The 24,502-nt window shown below is 36.2% G+C and overlaps 1 protein-coding gene across 1 annotated transcript in view; it reads right to left on the bottom strand.

The window, feature by feature from the left end:
- The window catches only part of LOC136866818 (E3 ubiquitin-protein ligase TRIM33), a 268,047-nt gene that overhangs the window by 150,857 nt on the left and 92,688 nt on the right, over positions 1 to 24,502 (bottom strand). Inside the window, exons 6-7 of the mRNA XM_067143924.2 lie at positions 20,395 to 20,589; positions 12,851 to 12,963 (exon numbers count right to left, since the gene is read on the bottom strand). Of these exons, the coding sequence (XP_067000025.2) occupies positions 12,851 to 12,963; positions 20,395 to 20,589 (308 nt within the window). The remainder of the gene's footprint in view (positions 1 to 12,850; positions 12,964 to 20,394; positions 20,590 to 24,502) is intronic.

Consider the following 24,502-nt stretch of genomic DNA (forward strand, 5'->3'; position numbering starts at 1 on the left):
TGACGTTGTTTTCGAGGACAAAGAATTGCAGATTATCAACAAAGGACCCAAACATAATTGGTCTAATCCATACAACCAAAAGCAATACATAACAACCATTGCTGAAGTAGAACAGGTCATAGCTCAACTTCCAGTAGATCAACAACTCGAAACTAAATTCGAAGTCAAAAAGAAACTTGTAGAATTATTTAAAGATCAGAAAGTTAACACACCCCATTTACCTTCTACAGATATAAAAGGCCTAAAACAAAAAATAAAAGATAATGACCTTATAATCACAAAGGCGGATAAAGGCAATGTGTCAGTTATTATGCATAAAAAAGAATATATAGAAAAAACCGAAGCATTTTTTTCAGATAACACTTTCACAAAAATTAAAAAAGATCCGACTAACTCTGTCCAAAGAAAATTAAAACAAATACTTAAAAACATTAATTTCATCCTTAATGAGAACGAAATATCAAACCTAATTAATATGAATCCAAGACTACCAACAGCAAGGGCTTTGCCTAAGATACATAAACCTGACACACCCATTAGACCAATTATTAACTTTAGAAATAGCCCCACCTACAAAACCTCTAAATTTATCAATAGCTTCCTAAAGAAGTACTATACTTTCCAAAGCAGAACCACAATCAATAACTCAATAGAATTTTGTAAAATTATCAAGAACACAAAATTAAAATCATCTTTCACCTTGAACTCTTTCGACGTCACTAATATGTATTCTACGATCCCCACGAAAGAAACTTTAAATATAATTAAGAACAACTTAAAGACACACAGAAAACTTAGTAACCATGAAATAGAAGAATTTATGTTACTCCTAGAATTCACACTTAACAATAATTATTTTTCCTTCAATAACACAGTATACCAACAAAGTGGTCTTCCTATGGGATCTCCAGCGTCAGGTATCCTTGCTGAAATATACATGGATCACTTAGAAAAACATAAAATTTTAAATGATGAAAAAGGCATCATTATCTGGCTAAGGTTTGTCGACGACATCTTCGCAATTATAGATGAACAAATCAATAGTAGCACTAATTTATTAGACCAAATCAACAGTTTGGACCCTTTCATAAAATTTACATTAGAAACTGAGAACAATAAAAAACTAAATTTCCTTGATTTAACAATCGAAAGGAAAGAAGAAAAGTTGGCCTTTACAATCTTTAGAAAACCGACTCAAACTATAAATACCATACGAAAAGATTCATACCATCCTGAGGCACATAAAAAGAGTTCCTTTTTAAGCATGTTAAACAGAGCCTTCAACATTCCCTTATCTAAAAACGACCTCCAAAAAGAAATTAATCTCATTTATAAAATAGCGATAAGCAACGGATACACAAAACACTACATAGATAGATTAGTGAATAAAATGAAGAATAAACCTCAAACGCAGCTAGTAAAAGAACATAAAAAGAAGAACTTCGCCACCTTTACTTATAATAACGGGAATATTTACCAGATTACTAACATTTTTAAGAAACTTAATTTCAATATTGCTTTCCGCACCAATAACAACAATCAACGGTTAATTTTCAATCACCAAAGCATTGCAAGTAATAACAAATATTTAAATTCCGGGATATATAGGCTTAAATGCTCAAATTGTGCCACTTCTTATATCGGACAAACAGGCCGCAATTTCTCAGTAAGATACCAAGAACATATTAATGCCGAAAAACACAGGAAGTACTCGGCCATGAGTCTTCACATGACCGAATATAAACACAATTTTACATCGATAGAAAGGGACTTAACCATTCTACAAACGCTAAACAAAGGTAAATTAATGAATATCCTTGAAAATATCTATATTGAAATTGATCAGAAGCGAAATCCCAACCAGAATGTTAACGAAATTACGGAAAACATAAATATATTATTAGAAGAGGCTACTAATTTAGACTCATCCAGAAAAACCATCAAAAAGAATCCCAACAAACAACCAACACACCTCCTTCCGAACAGCTCCACCTTACATAATTGTCCCCCTACCTTTCCGTCCGTTTCCCCTAGCCTATCACAACACCACTCCTCAGTAAGCTCCACCCTACACAACACTTCACCCGCTCTCCTCACGTCACTTACCTCTCCCTCCAATACTCCCCGCCCACCGCAAGCACCTCACACACATACACAGGACTCAGTCAGTTAACAACACGGCGTAAGGGAGGACGTTAAATACGACAAGATTGTCTTTAAGGTAATCAACTCTATTATCCTTCTTTCTCGCGAACATACATTTTTAACAAGGTTTTCTCCTCAAAATATTTTCTATTTCACTTCTCCTTTTCTCGTTTCAGACACATTTTAATAATCCTACCAAACTCAACTTCAACTACGGTTATTTTATCAAGATTTCCCCGATAAATCACATATAAGAAAATCCAGTATTCTTCAATTTATCTTCAAGATCGACAAAATGTACACGCCTCCAACATGAAGAACCTTATCGCTGTTTTTAATTCGCCACTTGAAAACTGACTTGTTGTGTTTTTAACCAACATGAATGAACTTTATCTCATCATCTTTATCATATGTTTTAATTTTCGAGCCATTTTATCATATCTTTTAGCTTATGTATCATCTTAACATCAATGTATTTTAATTGTCTTGCCATTTTACCAATTTTAGCTGAAGATGTTCCATATCGGAACGAAACATGTACTAGAGGTTATATGGATTATATTATGTAATTAATAAGTCTATTATATAGAAATTGATAAGTATTGGAAGGTGGGAACTTACTCTTAACTTAACCTTAGTTGTGTTGAGCCAATACGGAATAAACATGAGATTTATAAGCTGTAATTTAGCCAACCAGGCAAAAAAACAATCAAATACCTATTTGAACTTAAAGATTAAATTATCAAAAATTGGCAAAGACATAAATTTCCTAAAACAATGTTTACATCAAAAACTCGTTCCTAAATTTCTAAATTCAGTACAGAGAAAACCTTGTACAACAAAATGGCACAAAGCTACTCAGGAAAAAACTAACGACTTATGGCTCAAAAATGAAATTAAATTTCTATACAGAAAAAAGTCTTTTTTAAACTCTAAGTTATATAACGCTCATCTAGAAGCTTCCTCCCTTATGGCCCCTATTGAATGGGATTCCTTTTTGAAATATGGTGATACAAAAATTCAAAATATCTTGGTTAAGAAACAAGAAATCTTGAACAAAAAACTTCACGGTCTTACTCTAAATCAAAAAAACATAAATCAGTCAAAAGAATCCTCCACTAACATTGAACCCAATTCAACCTTTCACCCCCCGACTAAGAATCTAACTGACGTTGTTTTCGAGGACAAAGAATTGCAGATTATCAACAAAGGACCCAAACATAATTGGTCTAATCCATACAACCAAAAGCAATACATAACAACCATTGCTGAAGTAGAACAGGTCATAGCTCAACTTCCAGTAGATCAACAACTCGAAACTAAATTCGAAGTCAAAAAGAAACTTGTAGAATTATTTAAAGATCAGAAAGTTAACACACCCCATTTACCTTCTACAGATATAAAAGGCCTAAAACAAAAAATAAAGGATAATGACCTTATAATCACAAAGGCGGATAAAGGCAATGTGTCAGTTATTATGCATAAAAAAGAATATATAGAAAAAACCGAAGCATTTTTTTCAGATAACACTTTCACAAAAATTAAAAAAGATCCGACTAACTCTGTCCAAAGAAAATTAAAACAAATACTTAAAAACATTAATTTCATCCTTAATGAGAACGAAATATCAAACCTAATTAATATGAATCCAAGACTACCAACAGCAAGGGCTTTGCCTAAGATACATAAACCTGACACACCCATTAGACCAATTATTAACTTTAGAAATAGCCCCACCTACAAAACCTCTAAATTTATCAATAGCTTCCTAAAGAAGTACTATACTTTCCAAAGCAGAACCACAATCAATAACTCAATAGAATTTTGTAAAATTATCAAGAACACAAAATTAAAATCATCTTTCACCTTGAACTCTTTCGACGTCACTAATATGTATTCTACGATCCCCACGAAAGAAACTTTAAATATAATTAAGAACAACTTAAAGACACACAGAAAACTTAGTAACCATGAAATAGAAGAATTTATGTTACTCCTAGAATTCACACTTAACAATAATTATTTTTCCTTCAATAACACAGTATACCAACAAAGTGGTCTTCCTATGGGATCTCCAGCGTCAGGTATCCTTGCTGAAATATACATGGATCACTTAGAAAAACATAAAATTTTAAATGATGAAAAAGGCATCATTATCTGGCTAAGGTTTGTCGACGACATCTTCGCAATTATAGATGAACAAATCAATAGTAGCACTAATTTATTAGACCAAATCAACAGTTTGGACCCTTTCATAAAATTTACATTAGAAACTGAGAACAATAAAAAACTAAATTTCCTTGATTTAACAATCGAAAGGAAAGAAGAAAAGTTGGCCTTTACAATCTTTAGAAAACCGACTCAAACTATAAATACCATACGAAAAGATTCATACCATCCTGAGGCACATAAAAAGAGTTCCTTTTTAAGCATGTTAAACAGAGCCTTCAACATTCCCTTATCTAAAAACGACCTCCAAAAAGAAATTAATCTCATTTATAAAATAGCGATAAGCAACGGATACACAAAACACTACATAGATAGATTAGTGAATAAAATGAAGAATAAACCTCAAACGCAGCTAGTAAAAGAACATAAAAAGAAGAACTTCGCCACCTTTACTTATAATAACGGGAATATTTACCAGATTACTAACATTTTTAAGAAACTTAATTTCAATATTGCTTTCCGCACCAATAACAACAATCAACGGTTAATTTTCAATCACCAAAGCATTGCAAGTAATAACAAATATTTAAATTCCGGGATATATAGGCTTAAATGCTCAAATTGTGCCACTTCTTATATCGGACAAACAGGCCGCAATTTCTCAGTAAGATACCAAGAACATATTAATGCCGAAAAACACAGGAAGTACTCGGCCATGAGTCTTCACATGACCGAATATAAACACAATTTTACATCGATAGAAAGGGACTTAACCATTCTACAAACGCTAAACAAAGGTAAATTAATGAATATCCTTGAAAATATCTATATTGAAATTGATCAGAAGCGAAATCCCAACCAGAATGTTAACGAAATTACGGAAAACATAAATATATTATTAGAAGAGGCTACTAATTTAGACTCATCCAGAAAAACCATCAAAAAGAATCCCAACAAACAACCAACACACCTCCTTCCGAACAGCTCCACCTTACGTAATTGTCCCCCTACCTTTCCGTCCGTTTCCCCTAGCCTATCACAACACCACTCCTCAGTAAGCTCCACCCTACACAACACTTCACCCGCTCTCCTCACGTCACTTACCTCTCCCTCCAATACTCCCCGCCCACCGCAAGCACCTCACACACATACACAGGACTCAGTCAGTTAACAACACGGCGTAAGGGAGGACGTTAAATACGACAAGATTGTCTTTAAGGTAATCAACTCTATTATCCTTCTTTCTCGCGAACATACATTTTTAACAAGGTTTTCTCCTCAAAATATTTTCTATTTCACTTCTCCTTTTCTCGTTTCAGACACATTTTAATAATCCTACCAAACTCAACTTCAACTACGGTTATTTTATCAAGATTTCCCCGATAAATCACATATAAGAAAATCCAGTATTCTTCAATTTATCTTCAAGATCGACAAAATGTACACGCCTCCAACATGAAGAACCTTATCGCTGTTTTTAATTCGCCACTTGAAAACTGACTTGTTGTGTTTTTAACCAACATGAATGAACTTTATCTCATCATCTTTATCATATGTTTTAATTTTCGAGCCATTTTATCATATCTTTTAGCTTATGTATCATCTTAACATCAATGTATTTTAATTGTCTTGCCATTTTACCAATTTTAGCTGAAGATGTTCCATATCGGAACGAAACATGTACTAGAGGTTATATGGATTATATTATGTAATTAATAAGTCTATTATATAGAAATTGATAAGTATTGGAAGGTGGGAACTTACTCTTAACTTAACCTTAGTTGTGTTGAGCCAATACGGAATAAACATGAGATTTATAAGCTGTAATTTAGCCAACCAGGCAAAAAAACAATCAAATACCTATTTGAACTTAAAGATTAAATTGTCAAAAATTGGCAAAGACATAAATTTCCTAAAACAATGTTTACATCAAAAACTCGTTCCTAAATTTCTAAATTCAGTACAGAGAAAACCTTGTACAACAAAATGGCACAAAGCTACTCAGGAAAAAACTAACGACTTATGGCTCAAAAATGAAATTAAATTTCTATACAGAAAAAAGTCTTTTTTAAACTCTAAGTTATATAACGCTCATCTAGAAGCTTCCTCCCTTATGGCCCCTATTGAATGGGATTCCTTTTTGAAATATGGTGATACAAAAATTCAAAATATCTTGGTTAAGAAACAAGAAATCTTGAACAAAAAACTTCACGGTCTTACTCTAAATCAAAAAAACATAAATCAGTCAAAAGAATCCTCCACTAACATTGAACCCAATTCAACCTTTCACCCCCCGACTAAGAATCTAACTGACGTTGTTTTCGAGGACAAAGAATTGCAGATTATCAACAAAGGACCCAAACATAATTGGTCTAATCCATACAACCAAAAGCAATACATAACAACCATTGCTGAAGTAGAACAGGTCATAGCTCAACTTCCAGTAGATCAACAACTCGAAACTAAATTCGAAGTCAAAAAGAAACTTGTAGAATTATTTAAAGATCAGAAAGTTAACACACCCCATTTACCTTCTACAGATATAAAAGGCCTAAAACAAAAAATAAAAGATAATGACCTTATAATCACAAAGGCGGATAAAGGCAATGTGTCAGTTATTATGCATAAAAAAGAATATATAGAAAAAACCGAAACATTTTTTTCAGATAACACTTTCACAAAAATTAAAAAAGATCCGACTAACTCTGTCCAAAGAAAATTAAAACAAATACTTAAAAACATTAATTTCATCCTTAATGAGAACGAAATATCAAACCTAATTAATATGAATCCAAGACTACCAACAGCAAGGGCTTTGCCTAAGATACATAAACCTGACACACCCATTAGACCAATTATTAACTTTAGAAATAGCCCCACCTACAAAACCTCTAAATTTATCAATAGCTTCCTAAAGAAGTACTATACTTTCCAAAGCAGAACCACAATCAATAACTCAATAGAATTTTGTAAAATTATCAAGAACACAAAATTAAAATCATCTTTCACCTTGAACTCTTTCGACGTCACTAATATGTATTCTACGATCCCCACGAAAGAAACTTTAAATATAATTAAGAACAACTTAAAGACACACAGAAAACTTAGTAACCATGAAATAGAAGAATTTATGTTACTCCTAGAATTCACACTTAACAATAATTATTTTTCCTTCAATAACACAGTATACCAACAAAGTGGTCTTCCTATGGGATCTCCAGCGTCAGGTATCCTTGCTGAAATATACATGGATCACTTAGAAAAACATAAAATTTTAAATGATGAAAAAGGCATCATTATCTGGCTAAGGTTTGTCGACGACATCTTCGCAATTATAGATGAACAAATCAATAGTAGCACTAATTTATTAGACCAAATCAACAGTTTGGACCCTTTCATAAAATTTACATTAGAAACTGAGAACAATAAAAAACTAAATTTCCTTGATTTAACAATCGAAAGGAAAGAAGAAAAGTTGGCCTTTACAATCTTTAGAAAACCGACTCAAACTATAAATACCATACGAAAAGATTCATACCATCCTGAGGCACATAAAAAGAGTTCCTTTTTAAGCATGTTAAACAGAGCCTTCAACATTCCCTTATCTAAAAACGACCTCCAAAAAGAAATTAATCTCATTTATAAAATAGCGATAAGCAACGGATACACAAAACACTACATAGATAGATTAGTGAATAAAATGAAGAATAAACCTCAAACGCAGCTAGTAAAAGAACATAAAAAGAAGAACTTCGCCACCTTTACTTATAATAACGGGAATATTTACCAGATTACTAACATTTTTAAGAAACTTAATTTCAATATTGCTTTCCGCACCAATAACAACAATCAACGGTTAATTTTCAATCACCAAAGCATTGCAAGTAATAACAAATATTTAAATTCCGGGATATATAGGCTTAAATGCTCAAATTGTGCCACTTCTTATATCGGACAAACAGGCCGCAATTTCTCAGTAAGATACCAAGAACATATTAATGCCGAAAAACACAGGAAGTACTCGGCCATGAGTCTTCACATGACCGAATATAAACACAATTTTACATCGATAGAAAGGGACTTAACCATTCTACAAACGCTAAACAAAGGTAAATTAATGAATATCCTTGAAAATATCTATATTGAAATTGATCAGAAGCGAAATCCCAACCAGAATGTTAACGAAATTACGGAAAACATAAATATATTATTAGAAGAGGCTACTAATTTAGACTCATCCAGAAAAACCATCAAAAAGAATCCCAACAAACAACCAACACACCTCCTTCCGAACAGCTCCACCTTACATAATTGTCCCCCTACCTTTCCGTCCGTTTCCCCTAGCCTATCACAACACCACTCCTCAGTAAGCTCCACCCTACACAACACTTCACCCGCTCTCCTCACGTCACTTACCTCTCCCTCCAATACTCCCCGCCCACCGCAAGCACCTCACACACATACACAGGACTCAGTCAGTTAACAACACGGCGTAAGGGAGGACGTTAAATACGACAAGATTGTCTTTAAGGTAATCAACTCTATTATCCTTCTTTCTCGCGAACATACATTTTTAACAAGGTTTTCTCCTCAAAATATTTTCTATTTCACTTCTCCTTTTCTCGTTTCAGACACATTTTAATAATCCTACCAAACTCAACTTCAACTACGGTTATTTTATCAAGATTTCCCCGATAAATCACATATAAGAAAATCCAGTATTCTTCAATTTATCTTCAAGATCGACAAAATGTACACGCCTCCAACATGAAGAACCTTATCGCTGTTTTTAATTCGCCACTTGAAAACTGACTTGTTGTGTTTTTAACCAACATGAATGAACTTTATCTCATCATCTTTATCATATGTTTTAATTTTCGAGCCATTTTATCATATCTTTTAGCTTATGTATCATCTTAACATCAATGTATTTTAATTGTCTTGCCATTTTACCAATTTTAGCTGAAGATGTTCCATATCGGAACGAAACATGTACTAGAGGTTATATGGATTATATTATGTAATTAATAAGTCTATTATATAGAAATTGATAAGTATTGGAAGGTGGGAACTTACTCTTAACTTAACCTTAGTTATTTGAAGTTATTTGAACTATTTTGGTTGGCTTATGAATACAACAATTTCATCTTGCTATGAGTTTAGTTTAGAGTTTATTTCGTTTCTTTGGTATATCGTGTGTTCATTGTACTTCGCAAACTATAATTTTACTCCATTTATAACTCCGTTGTTGCACGTGCTTGCGTCATCTTTTTGTCGTAATGGCTAGGTCATATTCAAGGCCGAATGAGGCCGATATCCTTGAATTTTCAGATGTCCTTCCTCTGCCGAAAAGGATTCTCATTATGTGGGAAATGACACAGTCACAGCTGCTCACCGTGCATCTGACCACAAGGACCTGAGATCGATGACCGTTACATGTACAGTGAATAGCTTTGTGCCATGCTTCACAACTTAATTGCAGCACACACATCATACTGATATCAAATTATTCAGAATTAAATGTTCTTTCTTTCGCGCCTAAGAGTAAAGAACGATGACGCGATAATGTCTGATTTTTCTGTCATTTAAAACCATAATTTACCGCGCTCGATAGCTGCAGTTGCTTAAGTGCGGCCAGTATCCAGTATTCGGGAGATAGTAGGTTCGAACACCACTGTCGGCAGCCCTGAAAATGGTTTTCCGTGGTTTCCCATTTTCACACCAGGCAAATGCTGGGGCTGAACCTTAATTAAGGCCATGGCCGCTTCCTTCCCACTCCTAGCCCTTTCCTGTCCCACCGTCGCCGTAAGACCTATCTGTGTCGGTGCGACGTAAAACAACTAGCAAAAAATAAAATAAAAATTAAAACCATAATTTATTTTTTAAAATTTATTTTCAAAACTTAATAACTTTTTCTTGGCTATACCAATAACAGTACGTCCTAGGTATATTGATTTCTGAAATGCTCATAGTTTCCTGTATTAGTGTGATTTATTTTATTTTGATGTGTGTTAAACTGTTTACGACCGGGCGAGTTGGCCGTGCGCGTAGAGGCGCGCGGCTGTGAACTTGCATCCGGGAGATAGTAGGTTCGAATCCCACTATCGGCAGCCCTGAAAATGGTTTTCCGTGGTTTCCCATTTTCACACCAGGCAAATGCTGGGGCTGTACCTTAATTAAGGCCACGGCCGCTTCCTTCCAACTCCTAGGCCTTTCCTATCCCATCGTCGCCATAAGATCTATCTGTGTCGGCGCGACGTAAAGCCCCTAGCAAAAAAAAAAAAAAAAGTTTACGTGTTGATTTTTTGTAATTTGGTTTGGAAACTCACAGAAATTAGTTTGAGTGTCTTCGAGCAAACCTATGAATATAGGCTGAGTACCAAAGGGTTAAAGAAAGAATGTATGAGAGTTGCTTCATTTTTTTTTATAAACACTAGCTACGAACTGTTCCATACGGGCCATAGCCTTAATTGTAGTGTCGTCAGCATCACTTGCACTTATCACATAATCAAACATGGCTAGAGCGGCAAGTACATCATTTTTTGACAGAATAATTGCCGCCTGCAGCGTAACTTCGTCGTGTTCAACACCAACTGTAGCTGCATCTCCAGCAGGCATCACGTGATCACATTTGATTATCATGGCAGGATCCCGCTCTTCTGAAGTAGTCTCTGCATGGTCTATGGCAATGTATTCGGCAAAAGTTATACCGACATCGGACTTTACCATAACTCCTCCCATTTATCATCAGTGTTTTCTTCTGCTTCATTTAACAAACCAAAACCACACTTGACGAAGCAGTTCTTGATTGTCGATGAAGGAATAGTGGCCTAGGCAACTGCCACACTCCACATTGCAAAAATCACGTTCCACTTGTGTATTTCTCCCGCCAGAATATTTCTAGCAGCTTCATGGAGAAAGTAACGCACCAGTCACTTTCTGTAGGTACGTTTCAAAGATAAAAGTATACCTTGATCTAGGGGCTGCAAGTAGCTCGTAGTGTTGGCCGGCAGAAAAAGAAGAAGAAAAAAATTATAATGTCCAATAACGGACCATTTATATTGGTATTATAAATTTACTCATTCGGGACAAATATTTCAGGTTTCCTATGGGAATCAACTTCTATATCATCAGAAAAAGAAGACTCGCATGTTTTAAAATTAAATTATGTTTGTGTGGAGTGCACTGATCCAATACCAGAAGTACTTTTCTGTCCTGGTGTGCTATTTTGCACCCACCATCCAGGAATTTTTAGATAACTTGTATTTGAACGGAAAATGCCTGATGCCCTCAAAACATCGTGGTTTCTCGAACTTGCCTATGACGAGGGGAGGAAGTCTCACTTCCGTCTGCATTGCAACACAGGACTGTGACCCTATCCTTGTAAGACTTCCCGCCATGGCAATTCTCTCCTTTAAAACCATAAGTCCGCTTGGGATCGGCATTAAAAAACAATGCAGTCTCATTGGCATTAGAGATATTGTTCAGTGCATATGAATCGATTATGTGACCACGCTTTCTTGCCAACGGTCTGCATAGCTAGTGTTCACTGATTCTGCTTCTCTGCACACTGCCTGCCACGTGATATTGTGCCGTTTCTTAAAATGCTGAAGCCACCCATTTTAACACCGAAACTCAAGCTTCCCCTTAACAATCTCGCCATCACAGGGATATTGTTCGCTCGAACATGCCGAAACCACTTGATCAATTCCACTTCCAAAATCAGAGTTTTTAGCTCCTCGAATGTGCATTCACTTTGCTGTATTTACACCCTGCATTTCTTGAGCTTCTATGCTCTCAGGATTGTTTAAAAGCGTTGAAAGCGTGGACACAGGAATTCCCAAGTCTTTAGCTATTTCAGTTTTCGTTTTTGGTCCTTTGTCAACCTCCCTTATAATTTTCATCTTCTCGCTCAGTGAATAGTGGCACTTAGCCACATCGCAACACAAAAAAGGAACACATGCCCTAAACTAAAATACCGTAGCAATAAACTAAAACACAGCATTAATAAAATATAATAACTTTGAAGTTTAAAACTGTACACTGAAACTTAAAGTAAAATGAATAACTACAAAAATACAAAAGAAGTATGATTTCATCAGAACTTGGCAACTCTGAAGCACGCTGTAGGCACACCAAAGTCAAAGTTCGGAAAGATACCCCTGCATGTTCTGGAAGACGCATTCTATTGTGATGCGGAGAATTTTGAATTCAAATTACAGAGTAAAATATTATTTTTGACAAAATGAAGGACAGTTTTGAATTAAAAGTCTGAATTGCAATACTGGGACCGACATTATTCTTCGAATTACGAATTATCCGTGTTTCGAATTAAATAACATGAAAAACCATATCTCGTGTTTCCGAGAACGATAGATACTTCAAATTAGGCAGCATTTTGAATTAGCCGATTTCGAATTATTGAGGTTCTATTGTAACCCTAATATCTTTCCAGTTCAGTAAAATTGGGTCCAACATATTTGGCTACCTGATATAAATGTAAAATACACATAAATTATTATGAGGAAAAACTCACCTTTAATGAGATCAGAAACCTTTTCTACAGCTAAGTTGATTCTGACTGGAATTTCTGGATTTGGAATGTCTGCTCTTCGACTTTTTATCCTCTGAAGGTGGTGTGTGAGTGTTCTAACAGAAAAAAAAAAAGAGAACGTAAAATAAACTGCAAAGTATATTTCTAGTAGTACATATATTTAAAAGGAGGATATTTACATAATACATAAAGTATTATATAATGTACATTGTGTTTGTATTTTTGAAGGGATGAGTCCTTTGTGAACTATTTGAGTCTTTGGAAGTTAAAAGTGCGGAAACCAGTGGTCTGTGTTTAGGTGACCTTGGCAGAGGTTTATTTCAATACGAGGAGAAACCCAGTGAGACAACAGCAAAATCAATGGTTACTATTTCAGAGGTCTGGTGTGTGGCTCGAATAAACGTGGTCCAAGATGACTGGTGTAAATATCGGATGTTGAAAATTTTGAAGGAGGCAAGAGAGACAGGCGTGTAAACCAACAGAAAAATAGTGTCATCTAAATATTTCAAAGTGATTGCTTGAAGTGAAAGTCAAGGCACCATACGAGCATGAAGAGAGAAGAAAGGACTAAATAATAAATAATAGAACGTAGAGAAGAGTGTCAGTTGGTTGATCGTCGATTGACGACCTGTCGATCAAATATAAATTGTCAGGTAAGAGTTGTCTTTGTATTTTTGAAGGCACGTGTCCTTCGTGAACTATTTGAGTCATGCGTATTGGAACTATCGTGCATAATGACTTAGCATTCTAGAGTCTAGAGACAGGTTAAAGTGCCCAGGCACTTGGAAATCTTTTGAAATTTTCAATATCGAGGGAGTTAGAAAACAGTTAACTCGAGAGATGGCAATTTAAGTACAGGAGAAACTATTGATTTTGCTAGCAATTCCCGTGTTGTAAAGCAGTGATCAGTAACAGACAGTCAAAACTGCTTAGACATTAATAAGCAGTAAAGATATAGGAAGGAAGTTGAGAGTTTCAGTCTAGATTAAATATTACAGAACACTGACACGTCATTTAGAGTCGTGAAGCAAGGTAGACTTGAACTTGAGAGATAAGCGGGCAGCTTCTGGGATTATGTTACATAAGCAGTGAACTCCTTTAGTAGCTAAAGGGTAACAGGACTTCTGTAATTGTGTCATGCAGGTGATGAATACTGAATTTTCAGATCTCAGTGCTATATGAGATAGGTTATGTACCTATGAATGTGGTTCAAGAAAGAAGATATCGATTCACCCCTCGAGTGCTGAAATGGAGACCTGAAGAAACTTCATTTTCTGGTATGCTGACCCTGCAGTGATGATGGGCCATCACTAAACAACGGAGCCACTCCGGCCTGATGCGGAGGGGTGAATCAAAGATGAGTACAAGCTTTTAATGAATTTACCAGTGTAAACATTACCTAATGCCTAAGGCAATAAGTTAAATTTTGATTAACTTAATAGATTTATTTTATAGGATGATGTCCTAATTTATTTCTTTTAAATGTAGGGTAGATTTTTCACGCAACTAGTAAATATGTACAATAAATGATGACTAGCGCATGGAGTCATAGTATTTTAATTTATTTTCAAGCCGAGTGTGTTAGCATGATTGGTAAATTACTCAATTCTTTTGATTGAGTTTCTGTTTGTACTTTATTGTTTGCTTATTTGGAAGAACTTTGTACATCTCGGGATTAATATCAAGTTTATGGGAAGTAATATTTAATCATTAGAGTCAGTAATAGTAAAATAAAGGGATCTGAAGGGCAAACATGTGGTTAAATTTTCCTTTCCATGTGCATGTCAGTGTGTGAGAGTGCATGAGCGTTCGTGGAGTTTTGATCCACATCTTACCTTCAAGGTGTAAATATGATTTATCTGTGTTGTCAATGTGACCTTGTTGTCAGATTTGTAGAAGGAATAATTGTGTGTAAACCAGTGGGATTGCAATTACATGTCAGAAGATTAATTAGACTATATTCGGAGTTCAGACATCTTTGGAAACTTATTATTATTATTAATATTATTATTATTATTATTATTATTATTATTATTATTATTATTATTATTATTACTACTACTACTAGTTGGGAATGTCATATGACAGTTCATTAACTTTCAATGATTAATGAGTCAATTTGAGTAATCTGTGGTTAATTATCAGTCATCAACTTTAATTAAAGTAATGTAAATTATATGATTAAATTAAATTAATCGAACATACACGAATATTATCTTTGAGATGATTCAACAATTTTAAAGAGAGTAAGGATGATATTAGGTGACATCGATTGAATGTCAATTTAATAAACTTAGGATGTGGAATTATTTCATTGCAAAATTATGGGGGGAGAGTGATCTTCAGCACATGCCAGTATTATGCATTTATTTATGTGACTTGCCTGGGGTAGATTGTGTGCTGCGTGATTCATGATGTTGAAGCCAATGAGACCAGTGTTATGTTTCTTTGCGCGCTGGGAACCCAGATTATTTAGCTGTGTTCGGAGGGGGATGTCCATTTTGATATTCCATTGATGATATAGATGTTGATTCCCATAGGGAATCTGAAATATTTGTCCTGAATGAGCAAATTTATAATACCAATATAAATGGTCCGTTATTGGACATTACAAATTTTCCAGCTAGCTCATTCTTGGTTGCCAGCGTTTCGCATTGGCACTGCCGGTGGCTCCAGTTAGCCTACGCAGTGGCCTCCATGGTATGCACTAGCCAGCGTATTGGTAGGTGTGCTAGGTACCAACTGATGAGCCCACCCTGGCACACGAGGGCGAAACGCTGGCAACCAAGAATGAGCTAGCTGGAAAATTTGTAATGTCCAATAACGGACCATTTATATTGGTATTATTCCATTGATGTTCGATGAGGGTAATTTATTTGTGTCTACTAAGGAGAGTTTGTGTGAAGCGACCAATTGTGTATTGTTGTCCATGATTTTAAGGGTTGTATTTCAGACATTTTAGTAGTGCGAGTTTACTCTTGGAATAAATACCAATATAAACGGTCCGTTATTGGACATTATAAATTTTCCAGCTAACTCATTCATGGTTGCCAGCATTTTTCCCCAGTGTGCTAAGTTGGGCTCTTCAGTTGGTAAATAGCACCCCTACCAAGACGCATGGTTAGTGTATACAGTGGAGGCCACTGCATAGGCTACTTGGAGTCACCAGCAGTGCCAATGCACTTTGAGAGACTTTGTCTCATTACCAAAAATTGATGCCTGCCTGGCCATCAGATGATATAGATGTTGGTGAAATAGGGAACCTGAAACATTTGTCCCAAATGAGTAAATTTATAATAGAAAATGGCCTCCACGGTATGTATTAGCTATGCGTCTTGGTGGGTGTGCTATTTACCAACTGAAGAGCTCAACTTAGCACACTGGGGCGAAAAGCTGGCAACCATGAATGAGTTAGCTGGAAAATTTATAATGTCCAATAACGGACCATTTATATTGGTATTATAAATTTACTCATTCGGGACAAATATTTCAGGTTCCCTATGGCAACTAACATCTATATCATCTGATGGCCAGGCAGGCATCAATTTTTGGTAATGAGACAAAGTCTCTCAAAGTGCATTGGCACTGCCGGTGGCTCCAAGTAGCCTACGCAGTGGGCTCCAAGGTATGCACTAGCCATGTGTCTTGGTGGGTGTGCTATTTATCAACTGAAGAGCCCAACTTAGCACACTGGGGTGAAACGCTGGCAACCATGAATGAGTTAGCTGGAAAATTTATAATTTCCAATAACGGACCATTTATATTGCTATTATAAATTTACACATTCGGGACAAATATTTCAGGTTCCCTATGGCAACCAACATCTATAGAGCGTTCCAACCTTAAATTGCAGTACAGCAGTAATGGGATAATTCCGTCTCTCTCCTTCTCCCATGTTTTGCGGGTAGCGTTGTCCTACTCTAATGCAGCGGGTTTGCCAAATATCCGTAAATCAGAATGTTATCGGTTAAAATGGGTGAATATCGTGTTATGTACAGAATTTTAAGGCGCATTTGATGCCGTTAACAAAAAAATGTAAAAAGATAATTTAGTGTGAAAACTGTAATATAATGGAAACTTTCGCCAAATGCAAAATATTCATTGCATAGAACTTATCATGTCGTAACTCCTATTTTATATTCTTAATTTTCCTAATTTTTTCACTGCTGGTAAAGAAACATTTCATCTCGATGTACCGTAGATAAGTTTATTTTTAAATTTCAATAATAACAAAATGCAGTGTATGCGTTTATTTTCTGTCATGTTCAGGGAATTTTATGTGCAGGCACGAAAAAGTCAGTCGCTGGCCAGCGTCTTTCCTATTCAATTTGCATGGGGGGTCAAAGCAAGGCAAATGGTCTTCAGATATGGAAGTTATTTTTAAAACAATCCCAAAGTTCTTAGCTTGCTTAGTTCTTAATTTGTGACAGGAAGAATATCTCCTTGAATTTTTATTTCGCGCGTGACTCGGCTGGCTGGCTGTCTGTCTGTCTGTCTGAAGTACCGGTAATGATCTCCCAACATGAGCTTTCAACATTTCCGGACAGTCGCATGCAGTTTAGTGCTTATTTCGTCAAAAGTATGTATAATAGTGATTAAATACATATCAGTAACATATGTACAATTCTTGAGGGAAAGTGTATTTCGTTTGTGTGGTTCCTGAGTTCGTGCTCGTGCGTGAGGATCTAATTTCGAAGAAAAAGTGCAGAAGGATCATGGCGTGGTTAAAGCAAAGCAAATGGTCTTCGGATATGGAAGTTATTTTTAAATTATACCTCAAGTCCTTATCTCGTTATCTCTTAATTTATGACAGGGAGAACGTCTCGTTTGTTTATGTTTCACAAGTGGCTCAGCTGGCTGAGCTTTTAAATATACTGACAGCCGTGTGCAGTAGTGTTCATTTAATCAGTATTATAAGATTGATTAAATAAAGATCAGTGATATATATAACATTTAATGGCGTGTGGCCTCCGAAGAGGCCGAGTGCGGGTCTTTCGAGTTGACCCGCATAGGCGACTTGCGCGTCTATAAGAATGTGGCCCTACCTGTGATGAATTCTAATGCTGAAGACGGCACACACACCCAGCCCCCGAGCCGTTGGAATTAACCAATGAAGGTTAAAATCCCCAACCCGGCCAGAAATCGAACCCGGGGCCCTATGGACCAAAGGCCAGCAAGCTAATCATTTAAACCATGGGGCCGGACAAGATCAGTGATAAATGTATAGTTCTTGAGGAACAAGTGGATTGTGTTTGTTGTGTTTGTGTAATCTGTGTTGTAGTTGTCAGTTCGTGCTCGTGCGGGGGGTTCTTGGTTCGAAGAAAAAGTGCAGAAGGATATACAATGGATCGTCAAATTAAAAACTCAGGGGAAAATAACGCAATATTATAATGAGTGTCCTGGATTATTTTTTAAAGACTATGAATATGAGCAGCGCAGTCAGTGAAACACCTAAAGCTACAGGTTGTTCCAAAAGAACAATCTATGCTATAAGGAAGGAACACACACATGGTCCTTTGCGAACTCCCGCAAAAAAGCAAAAACGAGAATGACGGCAGAAAAATGCAAGGAAAATTAAATATGATGAAATTGTGCGAAGTGGAGTGCGTCGGGTGGTTCACTCTCTTTTATTTGCTAATATACCACCGACATTGAACGTGATTTTGAGTCGGGTAAATGGAGAAGATTCTTTGCCACGATTTTCCAAAACTACGTTGTATCGCTTCTTACATGATGTAGGCTTCCGTTATTTAAGACGGGGTAATAAAGCAGCTTTCATTGAAACCGATGAAATTATTAATTGGAGGCACAGATATCTCAGGGAGATAAAACGTTCGAGGGCACAAAATAAAGCTATAATTTACACAGATGAAACGTGGGTAAATATTGGGCAGACAGTGGCTAAAGAATGGAAGGATACAACACTGAAAAGTACACGGCAGGCCGCTCTTGAAGGGGTGAGTTTGGAACTTAGGTCACGGAAAAGCCGAGGACCGTGATTTGCCTTAGTCCACGCGGGTAATGAACATGGTTTTGTTCCAAATGCTGAACTAACATTTTTATGCCATAAAAACATAAGACAATTGGGCAAATTGCGTGAACGAAGTAAAGAAAAATGAAAGAGTTTTGTGGAAAGCAGACGAATTACAGAACAATGTCGACGATGAAAAGTTTTTAATACGCTTTCTTCATCGTCCGGATCATCCTCAAGTTCATCTCTTGAACGTGGTTCATCCAAAGCGGGAACATCAGGCCTTGCAGAAAGGATAGAAGGTGTACGTCCAATGTCTGAGAGCAACGCCAGTGATTAAGGTATGTTGTATTTATTTTACCATCCTACAAATATTAATTTATGAATGAATGAACTTAAAATTACAAAAGTACAAACGAAAAATGTGAAACTGTGACGCCCTGTTTGAGTCACACTCGAGCGTGATCTTCTCGAGTCGATTTCGCAACAGCGCGCTCCATCTACGCTGTACTGAAATTTAAGGTTGGAACGCTCTATATATTATTTACTTTTGCAGTCGTCCAATTTCATTGTGGAATCATAGGTGATGTACTTCACTTTGAGTTATGTAATTTATTTCCAGGAAGCCAACGTTGAATACATAATTGATTTTAGGTCCAGTGTGATTTATTTGTGTCATGTGTTTTATTTCAGTGTATCCACCTGAATAGGGATAGAGTTTGATTCAGATGTCTGATGTTTCTTGTGATGTGTGTTTATTACAGGGAGTATTTTTTGTTTGATTTCCTTCTACGAAGAGTTGTTTCAGTAACCCAGCATGAATGTTGCAAGCTTATTTGGTGTGGAAAATATGACACGTGAATGTTCTTTGATTTTGTTTGTATAATTTTATTGTGTGTGGTTTCAATACACGTTTGCTTTCATTCATGATCACTTTCACAGGAATTGTATATATCTGAACTAGCCGCCCCACTCAGGCTTTTTGTGAACCATTAACGTAGTATTTCCCCAAAGCGATTAGGTATTGTGTAAGGCTAGCGTTTCTACTGCGATGTCAAGTGCACAGGAACAAAACATGCACTCATTCTTAAAGTTTAACAAATAAAGCGAGCCAGGAGTAAGTGAAATTTTGCACACCCAATTAAGCGTAATTTTTGTTAAATGCATCTGTCAGCACATTATTGCTGATCTTTCCATTTACCTCAAGATGAACTTTATTCCAGAACTTGGCAAGTCAAATTGTCATTCATGTCACATGTTATAGTACTTTGATTATTTTAATATCTTGTTTAATCATGTGATAAATAATTTCCTCAATCTTATGTTGTGGTCTGCCTAACACCATTTGTAGCTATAGTTTTCTTGTCTTATCCATTCTATTGAATTTATGTCCCCCATCACTAATCCAGGGTGTAATATAAGTTAGATATGATTTGATGGAGCGCAAACAGAGCTCGCCTAGGATTCGCTGACTAGCTTAGGGTAGATACCGATGTTGTACGTATAAAGGGATAAAAAAAAACACACATATAAAAGAAGTGGTTTTGTTTTTTACCTTTTACTAAATAATAATGCTATATCACTGCCTTTGCTCAAAGCATTGTTAACGAACTCTATACAATGGTCTGTTAGACTTGACAGCTGTTCAAGAGCCATTTTCTTTTCTTTGAGTGTTTTTTGTTTTGCATCACACACTTCATTCAGTTGCATCACCAGCTGCTTTCCTCTACTGTTTATTGCATTTGTGAGTCTGAAAAAAATAAAACAAATAAACTTAACTTTATTTCCATAATGATTTACACATTATAGAGTGGACAGGTATTTATTACAAAAGTTTTGGGTGCAGGGCACTGAGAGTAAAAATTTACTGACTAGCAGAATGGCAGAAGGGGGGGAAGACACATTTCAAGAAGCAGAAGAAGAAGAAGAAACATTCACCTGGATTATTTACCATATTACTTACCTAACATATCGAACCCTACACTGGTTCATTGTCATTGATTTATTTAAAGGCATAAATTAAATATCAGGGAATTGGAGGTTGCATTAGGTTTCCCTGTCTGGTACAACACAGAGTCCAGTGTGTTTGAGCTTGTAACATCCACACATGCCATGGAGTGGATGTGATTGCAACATTGCTTGCACTGGAAAGTCCCATTCAAGAGACAAAGAGGTACATGATCAGCCAAAGACAGAGAGCTTTGAATTGTTTGTGATGTTTGAATAGACAAATCACAGCTTAGCATATAGTCAGTGAGAAGGAATCAGTCGTTACATCATGATTTGGAAATAATAAAAATGGAATTATCTCTATAGGCCTAATGTGTGTTTTATTGGTGAATAAGGAAAACAATCAATGTATTGCATACTTCATGGATCTAATTATGCCTAAACTTGTTTGAAGTGGAAATTATGATGAAATGCACAAGGACAACCCCCATGCTGTGCTGCTACATCAAGAGAAAGCTGTGCCGCAGGGACTCTAATGGTGAAGCCAGTACAGTATAGATGTGTTGTGACTTTGTTGCAGGAAAGCATGTTAACTTACGGCTGTTGAATATGTTATTGTAAAACTGGAATGGTCTGAACATGTTTGTTCATGCTTTATCAGACTGTTGCGCATTTCTGTAATGAGTTATTAGCATTATAACCTAGATGAAGGACTTAATCTGCTGGGATTACATATTGCTAAAGAAGGGGAGTTATTCATCAGTTCACGAAAGCAATTGTGATGCTAAGCATGTGTGTCCTTTGGAGATTATAAACTGTTGTTAGGACAGAGCGTGCCAGTGACAGATGCTTTATTTATATCCGTGAAGTGAGATATAGTGAGGTTATTATAGAATCGTTGGAGCAAGGACGATAACAGGTAAAGGAGAGCTGAAGGCTCAGACTACACTCTAATTTCCAATGGGACAGTATTGTAGCTGATGTTGTATATAATGACACTGTGCATTACTGTGTGAAAAATAGATGTTTATCTGTTCACTGGAGTATGGACATCATTGTGCGTGATGGGATGCGACGACAAAGTGTATCGTATCATAATCGTATATTTTGCAGACTGCACTGTTAACCCGTACACTGCTACGGCTAAGATATCTCGGGCAGGGTAGTACATCACGTACTTGCTGCGCCCGAGATATCTCGTCGGTAACTTTCGCTCAATGTCTGAAAAGGAAATAGATATCTTTGGAGTATCCTTTGTTATTCAAACTAGAGTGCCAATAAGCTACACCTTTTAGCAGCATAATGGAACTTATAGAAGCTGTGAATACTCTTGAATCGGAAGATGGGTACTCAGATATCAGTAATCTGAGTAGTGATTATAGTCCTAGTGACAGTGGTGACAGCGATAGTGCTGAACCTCAAGTACCAGCTCCACAAACCAGGAAAAGAATTCGTTCCGAACCTGATTTATTTCAGTGACGCAAAGAAGAGGTGAGAAACCCAGTATGTGTGTGTCAAATATGACGTGGCTCTCTGTGCTCACCCCTGCTTCAAAATATACCACACATTAGTGAAGTTTTGAAGATGGACACATTGGAGTGTCTGCTGTAAATAATGAAACAATTTGGTGTAAATTATGTAACTTGATATTTTAGTACTTAATTACATTCCTTATTTTGGACAGCCCTGACTTAAATTTAATGTTTGTTACATTATTATATAATGAAATGTTCTTTTATTGCTTTTTATTAGGAAATAATTATTAATTAGTCATATCCGATACATTCAAGGTGATGACCAGTGAGTACTTTGGCTGTTATGGACAACTCTGATTTGAAAAATAGCAAAAATGTCTCACATTCGTAATTGTTGAAAGAGCGTTGTGCAATTTGGTGAGAATTTAGCACCTGTGAAAGAGGAATATCGAACTTTTTAAGGAAATATTATTTTTGGCTCCTATGGACAACCCTGATTTTCTCTTTTTAATTTTTGTGGGAAAAAATAAAACTGAAAGCTGTTCTGGAATTATTTTGCTAGTTCATATGAAATTTCTTATCATTTTCGCACACTTTTCATATACACTAGAGTCCCGTTAATCCGAACCCCGTTAATCCGAAAGTGCGGTTAATCCGAACTGAAATATTCAATTTTAAAAAAATTCTCGTTATTGAAATGAAAATACATATTACACAATGAAGATTTACTTGCATTTTTTAAGTCATATTTTACTAGAATAACTTAATGTAAACATACTGTAATTACACATCACAAACCATCAATCACTGGTCGTTTATCTTTACAAAGTCTGTTAGTTTATTTTGCCGTAGTGATTGGAACCTACTTGAAGATGCAGTGTTAAACCAGCGTCTCATAAACATCACATCAGTGAGTCACGTGTTCAAGTTCTGCAGCGCTGCGACAGAGAATGTGGCAGAACTATTAAATAAACATCACAAGCAGCTCTTCGCATCCCGGGCACAACGCAAAAGTGTAACCCGTTATCGTATTTTAGCAGTTTTAGGAGACAAGTTTTGAGAAGTTTTCTCCTCTACGGGTTCTTAACTACCCTACTGTAATTTTATACAGTATTTTATTAATGTAACTGCTAAAGAATGGACATTTCAAATTATGGTATGTACTGTACTGTATTGTAGAAACTATTTTCCCCAGACGGTTGAGGCGGTGGCCTTCTGAGCCCAGCCTGGCAGGTTCGATCCTGGCTCGGTCCGATGGTATTTGAAGGTGTTCAAATACGTCAGCCTCGTGTAAGTAGATTTACTGACACGTAAAAGAACTCCTGCAGGAGAAACTCCTGGCACCTCAGCGTCCCCGGAAACCGTAAAAGTAGTTAGTGAGACGTAAAAACAATAACATTATTATTGGAAAATATTTCCGGTTAATCCGAAAATTTCGTAATCCGAACAGACTCCGCTCCCAATTAGTTCGGATTAACGAGACTCTGCTGTATTTCATATATTTTGAGGCATTATATATTTTTTAAAATAATTCAGCATGGAGGGTTCTGGTAGTCACTCACAATATTAGCAGCGAAAAGTTAAAGAAGACCTGCAGGAGGATGCCGTGGGTGAATTCAGCACTCGTGTGATGGCCATGTGGAGAACAGTGTGAATGTGAATCGTTTGAGCATTACCAGTGCCCAATGTGATGCGGAGGATGGCAGACCAAGCAATGGAAAGATAATTAATCCACGACTTTTTTTTTTTTTTTTTTGCTAGGGGCTTTACGTCGCACCGACACAGATAGGTCTTATGGCGACGATAATCCACGATTTAATCATCAAACAGTATGAGATTGGTTTTTCTTGCATATTGTGAATAGACTACTCTACGCTGCTTTACTTCTAAACTGACAGTTCACAAAATGTGTGGGCATCGCCTTACCTCTGTTGCCAGCGCTCTACTGTCACAAGAACAGCAGATGCAATACGACTGCGACAAACAGCCCTCATAAAATGTAATACTGTACTAGAAAAGCTAATGAATTGTGACTGGAAACAAATTCACAAAACTTCAAAGATGCTCTATGTACACACTTACTAAAAACATCCTACACTAAAAATAGAATACATTATTATGAATAAAACAGAATGAGGAAATAAAACATTACTAACTGCTAATGGCTGGCACAGGAAGGAGGTTATGCCCTACAAAGGGAATACTCCACTGATCTCAGAATCCTCCAACCCTCACTCA

Source organism: Anabrus simplex, chromosome 3 (genome assembly GCF_040414725.1).
Source record: "Anabrus simplex isolate iqAnaSimp1 chromosome 3, ASM4041472v1, whole genome shotgun sequence".
In the NCBI taxonomy this organism is placed as follows: Eukaryota; Metazoa; Arthropoda; class Insecta; order Orthoptera; family Tettigoniidae; genus Anabrus; species Anabrus simplex.